We start from the raw sequence: 13,727 nt of genomic DNA, 5'->3' as shown, positions 1-13,727 counted from the left end.
TCCTGTCTGGTCCAGCAACGGTGGGTTTGTGCCCATAAGCGACGTTGTTGCCGGTGATGTGTGGTGAGGACCTGCCTTTACAACAGGCCTACAAGCCCTCAGTCCAGCCTCTCTCAGCCTATTGTGAACATTCTGCGCACTGATGGAGTGATTGTGGGTTCCTGGTGTAACTCGGGCAGTTGTTGTTGCCATCCTGCACCTGTCCCGCAGGTGTGATGTTCGGATATACCGATCCTGTGCAGGTGTTGATACACGTGGTCTGCCACTGCGAGGACGATCAGCTGTCCGTCCTGTCTCCCTGTAGCGCTGTCTTAGGCGTCTCACAGTACGGACATTGCAATTTATTGCCCTGGCCACATCTGCAGTCCTCATGCCTCCTAGTAGCATGCCTAAGGCACGTTCACGCAGATGAGCAGGACCCCTGTGCATCTTTCTTTGGTGTTTTTCCAGAGTCAGTAGAAAAGCCTCTTTTAGTGTCCTAAGTTTTCATAACTGTGACCTTAATTGCCTACCGTAAGCTGTTAGTGTCTTAACGTCCGTTCCACAGGTGCATGTTCATTAATTGTTTATGGGTCATTGAACAAGCATGGGAAGCAGTGTTAAAACCCTTTACAATGAAGATCTGTGAAGTTATATGGATTTTTACGAATGATCTTTTATTGCTGAGTTTATATTATTCAATAGCTCAGAGACAAACCCAGACTAATGAGACTGCAGCTAACTCCTGATCAAAGCCTTGGGTCACGATGCGGAGCCTTTTCAGTCTTAAGTAGGCCATTGTTTGTGCTGGGTTGAAAGTAGGGATAATGCCTCTTCCCACAGCTAGAGACTGTTTAGTAGGTCAGGTCTAGATTTGGGGCTTGTGAAGTTGACCATGCGGTTGAATTTTAACAGTGAGGAGGCAACAATGCAGATCTGGTTCTTTATGCCCAGAGTGAGACTTTTTATTAGCAAAGTGAGGATTAGACTTAGCATAGCCGACGAGACTGTACAAGTACAGTGGCAAGAAAAAGTATGTGAACCATTTGGAAATACCTGGATTTCTGCATAAATTGGTCATAAAATTTGATATGATCTTCATCTACGTCACATCAATAGGCAAACACAGTCTGCTTAAACTAATAACACACAAACAATTCCACATTTTCATGTCTTTATTGAACACACCGTGTAAACATTCACAGTGCAGGGTGGAAAAAAGTATGTGAACCCTTGGATTTAATAACCGGTTGACCCTCCTTTGGCAGCAATAACCTTAACCTCAACGTTTTCTGTAGTTGCGGATCAGACTGGCACAATGGTCAGGAGGAATTTTGGACCATTCCTCCTTACAAAACTGTTTCAGTTCAGCTTCAATTGGCAGACAGATAGCCTTACATTCTCCTGCAAAATGTCTTGAAAAACTTGGGAATTCATTTTTCCGTTTATGATAGCAAGCTGTCCAGGCCCTGAGGCAGCAAAGCAGCCCCAAACCACGATTCTCTCTCCGCCATACTTTACAGTTGGGATGAGGTTTTGATGTTGGTGTGCTGTGCCTTTTTTTCTCCACAGATAGTGTTGTGTGTTCCTTCTAAACAACTCAGCTGTAGTTTCATCTGTCCACAGAATATTTTGCCAGCAGCCCAGTGGAACATTCAGGTGCACTTTTGCAAACTTCAGATGTGCAGCAATGTTTTTTTGTGGTGGCATCTTCCGTGGTGTCCTCCCATTCTTGTTTAGTGTTTTACGTATCGTAGGCTCGTCAACAGAGATGTTAGTATGTTCCAGAGATTTCTTCAAGTCTTTAGCTGACACTCTAGGATTCTTCTTAACCTCATTGAGCATTCTGCACTGTCCTCTTGCAGTCATCTTTGCAGGACGGCCACCCCTATGGAGAGTAGCAACAATGCTGAACTGTTCTCCATTTACAGGCAATTTATCTTACCGTGGACTGATGAACATCAAGGCTTTTAGAGATACTTTTGTAACCCTTTCCAGCTTTATGCAAGTCAACAATTCTTAATCTTAGGTCTTCTGAGATCTCTTTTGTTGGAGGCATGGTTCACATCAGGCAATGATTCTTGTGAATAGCAAACTCAAATTTGGTGAGTGTTTTTATAGGGCAAGGCAGCTCTAACCAACATCTCCAATCTCGTCTCATTGATTGGACTCCAGTTTAGCGGACTCCTGACTCCAATTAGCTTTTGGAGAAGTCATTAGCCCAGGGGTTCTCATACTTTTTCCAACCTTCACTGTGAATGTTTAAATTATGTATTCAATATAGACAATAAAAATACAATAATTTGTGTGTTATTAGTTTAAGCACACTACGTTTGTCTATTGTTGAGACTTAGATGAAGATCAGATCAAATTGTATGACCAATTTATGCAGAAATCCAGGTCATTCCAAAGGGTTCACATACTTTTTCTTGCCACTGTATTTACAAACAAAAATAACAAACTGGTGGTTGATCAAAGCCAAACTGAACTGAATCAGTATATTATTAAAGAAAACCCAGGCTCAATAACACCTGTCAACGGCAGCATGCCAACCTTGCCCTCCCTCTTTCTCTCAAACAATGAAAAGACAGGGTTTAAATAGGACTACCCATCATGCCTCTGACCAATGAGAACAAGATGTCATTTCACATCATGAAAACTAGCATTCATAAGGAGTGAAATACAGAGACATGTTCAGATCGAACTCGATCAAAGTGCTAAACCATGCTTAATGCATAAATATAACATAGGGCTTCAAAGATGACCTTCCCCCCGGGAATTAGCAACTTCTGCATTACCCATACTCCCGAATAAACTATGCACTCTTGAACGCAACCACCGTTTGAAGGTGGAAACTCTGACCAGGTAACGACCAGATAACCCTCTGTATTAAACAAGTAATACAAGGTAATAATTTACTAATTTTCTACCTTCACATTTGAATTGTTACACATTATCACAATGTAGTAGTAGCGTTTTCTCATCAATTGCATGAACAGAAAGAGTTAGGCTATATTCACTGGAGACGAAACAGCAAAAGATTTTAGCTCCAAACCATCTGTCTGAGTTCGACCACCAACTCTAAACTTGTTCCTTTCCTTTCACAGGTGATCAACATTCAAGACATCGGATAACATGACTAACCCCCACATTTTTACAATAAATGGACTTCTCATAATAGCTTGATTGCTATCATGTGTGTATACAGTACATGACCAGGCAAGACTTTAGACTATGTGATGGAGGACATAGGCCAATCGTCACAGTGCCATCTCTGACTACTGGAGTTATGACTGAGGTGCTCCCAACCCAGGTGGAGGGCAAACCAGAGACACTACAGAGGGTAAGAACGAACGGCCAAGGAGAAGTGAACACTACTGGGTAGAGACAAAGACAGAGGGAAGAGATGAGAGGAGAGGTCAGGATGGAATTGTGGAGAGAAAGAAAGAGGGGAAAAGGATGTGAAAGGGAGATGGTGAGTGAGGAAGGAAGGAAAGAAATTGAAATATGAGTGGATTGTACTACTGCAAAACGAGCAATCCATAAGAGAAGAGGGAAATAGCTGTATAAAGTGCTGTTAATTATTTGGTTATAGAAAATGTTTTATTGAACAATGGCAATTGCAAATTCACTCAATCTGAAAATAGCACTTTACTCTATTCCAGGTGCATCAACAGCTACAAGGTAAGGCCAAATCACAAGTTAGCTCGGTCTATAATATAACAAGAGAGGCAAACACATACATATTGTAGAAAGGAGACTACAGTGAATTCAATGAGTGAAGGAATGTACTCCCTGCTGTCGTGACGTTGTATTAGTTAAATGTGACGACTGTTGTCCGTCGAATGATTAAAAGTTTCTGAATCAAGCAATTATTAACTCATTAACCTGGGGCACCAATGGAAAACTAGTTTTTTATTGAGTTTCTATTTCCCAAATTAACTCAAAGAATATCAGAATATCAATTTTACAACAGCCGCTAATTAACCAGTTAACTCTACCATTCTCGTTCTGAACATCATATAGCCCGTGAATCTGCACGGACCCGGGTCTCACCAATGAGTTCGTACCACACCAATCTTAGTTGAATATTTATTTACTAAAAAACAAAACTGATAATAAAAGATACATATAGACAAAACACATTATAGGTTATTGATTAGAACTTAGTACAACGGGCCAACATACTATGGCGCGTTTTACCCAAAATGGGGATTTCAAAGAGAGAGAAAAAAAAGAAAGTATACAAGAGAAATATACATTTGGGTGAATTTGTCAGCTATGCTTGTTCTAACCCTAGCCTTGCCCCAAACTGCCGCTCTTATGGGTCAGAATATAATGATGTAATTGCGTGGGGATGATCTCCGCGGATTCTCTGCGTGGACCGTTCAGCTGCTCGATGACTCACTTCTCCGGCGCACCTCTCTGATCGTCCTCCCGATGTCAGTGTCCTTTTGGCTTAGGAGTCTGTTCCCTCACCCTTGCTATGGAAGGGGTCTTCTGAGGACAGACAGCTCTGTAAGCTCAGAGCTCACAGCGTATGAATGAAACCTTTTAGATACCACGATTCGCTGGGATTGGATGCTAAGGGGGTCCGGCTTGAATTCACTCGCTTAGACACAGCTACTCATCCATAGCTTGGGTAGAAAAGGATTTCTTTGTCTTCAAACTTGTGTTGCGTTCTGGGTTCGTTTACTATTTAGACCTTGGCTGACGGAAACCATTGTTCCAAAGTCCCTTTATTTAATGTTTAATGTTCTGAGGCTGGTTCTCCATAGTAACAGGACAAAGGAATTTGTCTGTGGCCTGAGATTTACCAGGGGCGTGAGGGGTCATAAAACCCCCAAATCTTCAGACCCCTCGATCTCTCCTCCTCTGTTGGGGTTGAAAGATAATCTGTAGGGTTGTGGTCTCCTGTAACCTGACCTGATCAGGACAGTCATGAAACTGCTAACAATATGATTGCAAAAAACAACCTACATTAATGCTCTCTCATGGGACTGGAGAGAGCTAATATTAAAATGTATGACATTGTGTAATGACATTGTGTAATGCCATTTTCTACCAAATCTGACCATAATTCCTGCTTAATAGCAAAAACTAAAGCAGGAAATACCAGTGACTCACTCAATACGGAAGTGGTCAGATGACGTGGATGCTACGCTACAGGATTGTTTTGCTAGCACAGACTGGAATATGTTCCGTGATTCATCCAATGGTATTGAGGAGTATACCACCTCAGTCACCGGCTTCATCAATAAGTGAATGGACAACGTCGTCCCCACAGTGACCGTAAGTACATATCCCAACCAGAAGCCATGGATTACAGGCAACATCTGCACCGAGCTAAAGGCTATAGCTATCAAGGAGCGGGACACTAATCCGGAAGCTTATAAGAAATCCCACTATGCCCTCAGACAAACCATCAAACAGGCAAAGCGTCAACACAGGACTAAGATTGAATCCTACCACACCAGCTCTGACGCTCGTCGGATGTGGCAGGGCTTGCAAACTATTATGGACTACAAAGGGGAACCCAGCCGCGAGCTTCCCAGTGACGCGAGCCTACCAGACAACCAAATGCCTTTTATGCTCACTTTGAGGAAAGCAACACTGAAGCATGCATAAGAGCACCAGCAGTGTATTCAGAGCATGTACGGACCAACTGGCAAGTGTCTTCACTGACATTTCAACCTCTCCCTTACAGAGTCTATAATACCTACATATTTCAAGCAGACCACCATAGTCCCTGTGCCCAGGAATGGGAAAGGTAACCTGCCTAAATGACTCCCGCCCCATAGCACTCACATCGGTAGCCATGAAGTGCTTTGAAAGGCTGATCATGGCTCACATCAACACCATCATTCCAGAAACCCTAGACCCACTCCAATTCGCATACCACCCCAACAGATCCACAGATGTCTCAATCACACTCCACACTGCCCTTTCCCACCTGGACAAAAGGCACAATTACGTATGTGAGAATGCTGTTCATAGACTATAGCTCAGCGTTCAACACCATAGTTCACACAAAGCTCATCACTAAGCGAAGGACCCTGGGACTAAACACCTCCCTCTGCAACTGCATCCTGGACTTCCTGATGGGCCGCCCCTAGGTGGTAAGGGTAGGCAACAACACATCTGCCTCGCTGATCCTCAACACTAGGGCCCCTCAGGGGTGCGTGCTTAGATCTCTCCTGTACTCCCTGTTCACCCACGACTGTGTGTCCAAGCAAGACTCCAACACCATCATTAAGTTTGCTGAAGGCACAACAGTCGTAGGTCTGATCACCGACAACGATGCGACAACGTATAGGGAGTTCAGAGACCTGGCAGTGTGGTGCCAGGACAACAACCTCTCCCTCAATGTGAGCAAGGCAAAGGAATTGATCGTGGACTACAGGAAAAGGGTTAGGCTATCAGACTGTTAAACAGCCACCACTAACATTGAGTGGCTGCTGCCAACATACTGACTCAACTCCAGCCACTTTAATAATGGAAATTGATGTAAAAATGTATCACTAGCCACTTTAAACAATGCCACTTAATATAATGTTTACATACCCTACATTACTCATCTCATATGTCTATATTGTACTCTATACCGTCTACTGAATAGAACTTTCGCATTCCGGTCGCATTCCGCGTCGCTCCACAGGTAGTATCACTTTTTCATTTCATTTCATTACAGTCCCAACGGTGTGATTTGTTTGATCGTAGCTAGCTACATAGCTAGCTACATAGCCGTCTTTGTTTCAAAGATAATTGTGTAGTCTAGAGCGATTTTCTAGGTTAGCTAGCCAGCTATTGTCGTTCTCCTAACGCAACGTAACGTAACCAACACTGCTAGCTAGCCAGCTAGCTCCCGAAAAGCAGCATTGTAGAAACTTCACACTCAACGGTACGACTTGATTAGGGTAGTGTCAACAACGCAGCTAGCCTACCCCAGCAGTACTCTATCATTTTAATCATTTTAGTCAATTAGATTCTTGCTACGTAAGCTTAACTTTCTGAACATTCGAGACGTGTAGTCCACTTGTCATTCCAATCTCCTCTGCATTAGCGTAGCCTCTTCTCTAGCCTGTCAACTATGTGTCTGTCTATCCCTGTTCTCTCCTCTCTGCACAGACCATACAAACGCTCCACACCGCATGGCCGCAGCCACCCTAATCTGGTGGTCCCAGCGCGCACGACCCACGTGGAGTTCCAGGTCTCCGGTAGCCTCTGGAACTGCCGATCTGCGGCCAACAAGGCAGAGTTCATCTCAGCCTATGCCTTCCTCCAGTCCCTCGACTTCTTGGCTCTGACGGAAACATGGATCACCACAGACAACACCGCTACTCCTACTGCTCTCTCTTCGTCCGCCCACGTGCTCTCGCACACCCGAGAGCTTCTGGTCAGCGGGGTGGTGGCACCGGGATCCTCATCTCTCCCAAGTGGTCATTCTCTCTTTCTCCCCTTACCCATCTGTCTATCGCCTCCTTTGAATTCCATGCTGTCACAGTTACCAGCCCTTTCAAGCTTAACATCCTTATCATTTATCGCCCTCCAGGTTCCCTCGGAGAGTTCATCAATGAGCTTGATGCCTTGATAAGCTCCTTTCCTGAGGACGGCTCACCTCTCACAGTTCTGGGCGACTTTAACCTCCCCACGTCTACCTTTGACTCATTCCTCTCTGCCTCCTTCTTTCCACTCCTCTCCTCTTTGACCTCACCCTCTCACCTTCCCCCCTACTCACAAGGCAGGCAATACGCTCGACCTCATCTTTACTAGATGCTGTTCCTCCACTAACCTCATTGCAACTCCCCTCCAAGTCTCCGACCACTACCTTGTATCCTTTTCCCTCTCGCTCTCATCCAACACTTCCCACACTGCCCCTACTCGGATGGTATCGCGCCGTCCCAACCTTCGCTCTCTCTCCCCGCTACTCTCTCCTCTTCCATCCTATCATCTCTTCCCTCTGCTCAAACCTTCTCCAACCTATCTCCTGATTCTGCCTCCTCAACCCTCCTCTCCTCCCTTTCTGCATCCTTTGACTCTCTATGTCCCCTATCCTCCAGGCCGGCTCGGTCCTCCCCTCCCGCTCCGTGGCTCGACGACTCATTGCGAGCTCACAGAACAGGGCTCCGGGCAGCCGAGCGGAAATGGAGGAAAACTCGCCTCCCTGCGGACCTGGCATCCTTTCACTCCTTCCTCTCTACATTTTCCTCCTCTGTCTCTGCTGCTAAAGCCACTTTCTACCACTCTAAATTCCAAGCATCTGCCTCTAACCCTAGGAAGCTCTTTGCCACCTTCTCCTCCCTCTTGAATCCTCCCCCCCTCCTCCCCTCTCTGCAGATGACTTCGTCAACCATTTTGAAAAGAAGGTCGACGACATCCGATCCTCGTTTGCTAAGTCAAACGACACCGCTGGTTCTGCTCACACTGCCCTACCCTGTGCTCTGACCTCTTTCTCCCTCTCTCTCCAGATGACATCTCGCGTCTTGTGACGGCCGGCCGCCCAACAACCTGCCCGCTTGACCCTATCCCCTCCTCTCTTCTCCAGACCATCTCCGGTGACCTTCTCCCTTACCTCACCTCACTCATCAACTCATCCCTGACCGCTGGCTACGTCCTCCCGTCTTCAAGAGAGCGAGAGTTGCACCCCTTCTGAAAAAACCTACACTCGATCCCTCCGATGTCAACAACTACAGACCAGTATCCCTTCTTTCTTTTCTCTCCAAAACTCTTGAACGTGCCGTCCTTGGCCAGCTCTCCCGCTATCTCTCTCAGAATGACCTTCTTGATCCAAATCAGTCAGGTTTCAAGACTAGTCATTCAACTGAGACTGCTCTTCTCTGTATCACGGAGGCGCTCCGCACTGCTAAAGCTAACTCTCTCTCCTCTGCTCTCATCCTTCTAGACCTATCGGCTGCCTTCGATACTGTGAACCATCAGATCCTCCTCTCCACCCTCTCCGAGTTGGGCATCTCCGGCGCGGCCCACGCTTGGATTGCGTCCTACCTGACAGGTCGCTCCTACCAGGTGGCGTGGCGAGAATCCGTCTCCTCACCACGTGCTCTCACCACTGGTGTCCCCCAGGGCTCTGTTCTAGGCCCTCTCCTATTCTCGCTATACACCAAGTCACTTGGCTCTGTCATAACCTCACATGGTCTCTCCTATCATTGATATGCAGACGACACACAATTAATCTTCTCCTTTCCCCCTTCTGACGACCAGGTGGCGAATCGCATCTCTGCATGTCTGGCAGACATATCAGTGTGGATGACGGATCATCACCTCAAGCTGAACCTCGGCAAGACGGAGCTGCTCTTCCTCCCGGGAAGGACTGCCCGTTCCATGATCTCGCCATCACGGTTGACAACTCCATTGTGTCCTCGTCCCAGAGCGCTAAGAACCTTGGCGTGATCCTGGACAACACCCTGTCGTTCTCAAATAACATCAAGGCGGTGGCCCGTTCCTGTAGGTTCATGCTCTACAACATCCGCAGAGTACGACCCTGCCTCACACAGGAAGCGGCGCAGGTCCTAATCCAGGCACTTGTCATCTCCCGTCTGGATTACTGCAACTCGCTGTTGGCTGGGCTCCCTGCCTGTGCCATTAAACCCTACAACTCATCCAGAACGCCGCAGCCCGTCTGGTGTTCAACCTTCCCAAGTTCTCTCACGTCACCCCGCTCCTCCGCTCTCTCCACTGGCTTCCAGTTGAAGCTCGCATCCGCTACAAGACCATGGTGCTTGCCTACGGAGCTGTGAGGGGAACGGCACCTCAGTACCTCCAGGCTCTGATCAGGCCCTACACCCAAACAAGGGCACTGCGTTCATCCACCTCTGGCCTGCTCGCCTCCCTACCACTGAGGAAGTACAGTTCCCGCTCAGCCCAGTCAAAACTGTTCGCTGCTCTGGCCCCCCAATGGTGGAACAAACTCCCTCACGACGCCAGGACAGCGGAGTCAATCACCACCTTCCGGAGACACCTGAAACCCCACCTCTTTAAGGAATACCTAGGATAGGATAAAGTAATCCTTCTCCCCCTCCCCCCCTTAAAAGACCTAGATGCACTATTGTAAAGTGGCTGTTCCACTGGATGTCATAAGGTGAAAGCACCAATTTGTAAGTCGCTCTGGATAAGAGCGTCTGCTAAATGACTTAAATGTAAAATGTAAATGTACTGCATCTTGCCTATGCCGTTCTGTAGCATCACTCATTCATATATCTTTATGTACATATTCTTTATCCCTTTACACTTAGTAGTATACGGTAGTAGTTGTGGAATTGTTAGGTTAGATAACTCGTTGGTTATTACTGCATTGTCGGAACTAGAAGCACAAGCATTTCGCTACACTCGCATTAACATCTGATAACCATGTGTATGTGACAAATAAAATTTGATTCGGTACCGGTACCCCCTGTATATAGCCTTTTTATTGTTATGTAATCTTATTGTGTTACTTTCTATAAAAAATTTGACTAGTTTATTTAGCAAATATTTTCTTAACTCTTATGTCTTGAACTGCATTGTTGGTTAAGGGCTTGTAAGTAAGCATTTCACAGTAAGGTCTACGAATACCTGTTGTATTCGGGCGCATGTGACAAATACAATTTGATTTGATTTGAATGGATACTGCTCCATGAGTAATAACACTGCTGCATACTGAGCATTAAATTGGTCACGTAAGGTCACTCTGAATGCTCAATTCCTAAGGGAACACGTGATGATGTCCCACACACATCAGTATTCAGAAAACCGCTCGATTAAACCTAATCAGTGCAGGGGAGAAAAGTAGTAGTATAAGTGCTGGTTAGTATTCCAACATGTGCACAACAAAGGACATCTGACAGCACATCTTATTGTGTCTTAACCAAATTATCTCAATTAGCAAATAGCAATAGATTCTAATGTGAATCCAGGGTGAGTCAAAGGCACTGATAGCCAGCTGACCGCCAGAATATTGGTTACCAGGGAAACAATCCCCTTGGCAACACGGACACTGTTGATCTCATCAATGCTTATCAATTACTAATGTTGCCAGGGAGAAAACGGGAGGCTATCCCTGAACTGATATGTGTGTGCGTATGTGTGTGAGCGTCCGGTGTGCATGTACGTCTGTGGATCCATGCATACATGTGTGTATGTGTTGACGTGCCTGCCTACCTGCCTGTGTATGTTTGTGTGGAAGGGGGTGAGTATGACAGGCGGTGACGCAACCTCGTTTGGTAAAAGACAGATGATTGCAGTTCCCTGAGAGGAGAAGAAGCTAGCCTGTTGGCAGAGTGGATTTCTCAGTATGTCTGAGGGACACGGTGAGACAGAGGCATACTATCCTGAACATGAAGGATATGACTGTTTCACCAACCTTTTTCATCCAAATGAGATGAGGAGCTGTAGACGACTGCAAAATCACATCACACAGGTGTAATCACACAATAGCTCAACATTTTAAGAGACATCCCTCTTTTGCAAAAGCAGCCGTTTTTCATTTTAATTATTTTGGATACAGGTGGAACTTTCTAGTTTGAAACGTATACTGCTGACCAAAAGAGAATATGATGAGGTTTGTAAACAAACTTTAAGGGGAGAATCTGAAGCCCTATTCATTAAGCATCTCAGAGTGGGAGTGCTGATCTAAGATCAGTTTGACCTTTGAAGTCATAATAAATAGAAGGGGGGACCTGAATACGGGCCCTGATCTTCTTGACCCTTTGACCTCAGATAGGGAGGACAGATTGACCTGTGACCTCAGGATGCCAGGGTTTATCAGATCAGACTGATTGATCAGTGGAGAGAGTGCTGCCTCAGTCGTTTACAATAGCAGACAGCATTGACTAACAGATTAACTGTAACTGAAACGAAACACCATAGAATCCACTGAATAACTGATAGACCTAGGTTGTGTTCAATATGAACTAAATGGAAGAAAATAAAGTGAAGCAGGGAGGGAGTACTTGGACTACTGCAAAAAGGATAACTATTTTTCGTTTCTTGTTACAAAACCTTTTAAAATGTTTTTGTGTGCCCTAATGAACATGACCCTGAATGGACAGGGAGACTGGATCATCTCTGAGGTAGAGAGGGCTGTGTTGACTCACCACTGAGTTGCTCCATAAAGCACACATTGCCATGGGCGTTGAAGGCCAGGGTGTCGGGTGTGAGGCACAGGGTGTGGAAGAGGGCCGATGGGGCAATACTCTGCAAGGCCAGGACACACTCCACACACACCGCCCACACCTCCTGCTCCATCAGACAGGTGTCCCGCAACGACAGGATATCTGCCAGGGACACGTTCTCCTGCGGACACACGCATGCACGCACACACAGACACACACAAACACACACACACGAGTATCACACATGCACACACAGGCACAATTAATACAGTATGTGTCATGCAGCAATACACACATTTACACCCACACCCTCGTATGTCATGCTGCAAACTGTGCAAAGCCAAGCGGGCACATTTTGTCTTATGAAGAAGCCTTATTACGTCAATGAATACGAAACAACTCATGGCATGTTTGACATTTTCAGTGCTGGACTTGTGTGTGAAGAAGAGAGGATCTTTTGTTGGCTTTGCACATTAGCACAAAAGCCAGTCTTTGATGGCACTAAGATAGAGAGACTCCATTGTCATGATGTGTCCAGTACTCTGCATTTCCATTACATGCATGTGACTGAACAGTGGAGCAGACCACTGTCTTTTCTCAAAAGTCTCATGGAAGTCTTATGGAACATGGGCATTCAGTTGTTGTAATTTTAAACACTTAGCACTTTTTTTTCCTATCTAGAACCTAAAAGGGTTCTTCAGCTGTCCCCAGGTAGAACCCTTTTGGGTTCCATGTAGAACCCCTTCCACAGAGAGTTTTACACTGAACCAAAAAGGGTTCTACCTGGAACCAAAAAGGGTTCTCCTATGGTACGGCCGAAGAACCCTTTTTTTGGAACCCTTTTCTTCTAACATTTAAAAAGATGGAACTGGGGTGAAGACAGAATATTCCTCTTTAAAGTACATCTTCAATTGATCTGAGAGAGATCTAAAAGATGGTTGCCTGTCAGTTACAAAATATTTGTTTCGGAAGGTGAATAAAGCGCACCTACAATGCTGTAGAATATGGCACAATAATAGGGCAGAAAACTGTCACTTTAAGCAGCAGCAAAAGGCCATAAATAGACTGTTTCCCTTGAGAAACAGTGCAGAGAAACATTGAGTCTCTCCCACTCTCCTCAAGTTAAATGTGCAGGTCCGCATAACTTCCCCTCTCACTCCAAGAGCTCTAAATGAGACCAAATCTGCACTGGTGGAACTCCTCAAAGGTTTAGCGACGGAGAGAGAATAAGAGGGAAAGAAAAGAGTGAAGTAGTGAGTGATTTATTTTCTGGTTGGGCTTCTAAGTGGGTGACTAAGTAATCGCGGGAAATCATGAGTTGTTAATGGTTTAATTCATCCCATAGTACTCAAAGGTCAAATGTGACTAAGTTTACACTTGTTCCCCTTGTGTGTAGACTAAAGCTGAATGCATCTGGCAGGCTGACCCCACACATACCGCCTTCCACTCAAGATTACCCTGCAGTGTCTCTGCGGAGTCGCCACACTTGCAAAAGCCCCTGCAGCTCAAAACTTCCAAAGTGAATAACTGTGTCACGCCCTGACCGTAGAGATCTTTTTATTCTCCATGTTTGGTTGGTCAGGGTGTGACTCGGGTGGGAAACTCTATGTTCTGTGTTTCTATGTTTTGGCCGGGTATGGT

General features: G+C 45.7%; 1 protein-coding gene across 1 annotated transcript in view; it reads right to left on the bottom strand.

The window, feature by feature from the left end:
• Window positions 1-13,727, bottom strand: part of LOC115112727 (kinase non-catalytic C-lobe domain-containing protein 1-like) — a 91,239-nt gene that overhangs the window by 72,357 nt on the left and 5,155 nt on the right. The window contains exon 2 of the mRNA XM_065012861.1: window positions 12,069-12,267. Within this exon, the coding sequence (XP_064868933.1) occupies window positions 12,069-12,267 (199 nt within the window). The remainder of the gene's footprint in view (window positions 1-12,068; window positions 12,268-13,727) is intronic.

Source organism: Oncorhynchus nerka, linkage group LG28 (genome assembly GCF_034236695.1).
Source record: "Oncorhynchus nerka isolate Pitt River linkage group LG28, Oner_Uvic_2.0, whole genome shotgun sequence".
Lineage (NCBI taxonomy): Eukaryota > Metazoa > Chordata > Actinopteri > Salmoniformes > Salmonidae > Oncorhynchus > Oncorhynchus nerka.
The sequence above is the reverse complement of the archived record's forward strand: the minus strand, read 5'-3'. Positions and strand labels throughout refer to the sequence as shown.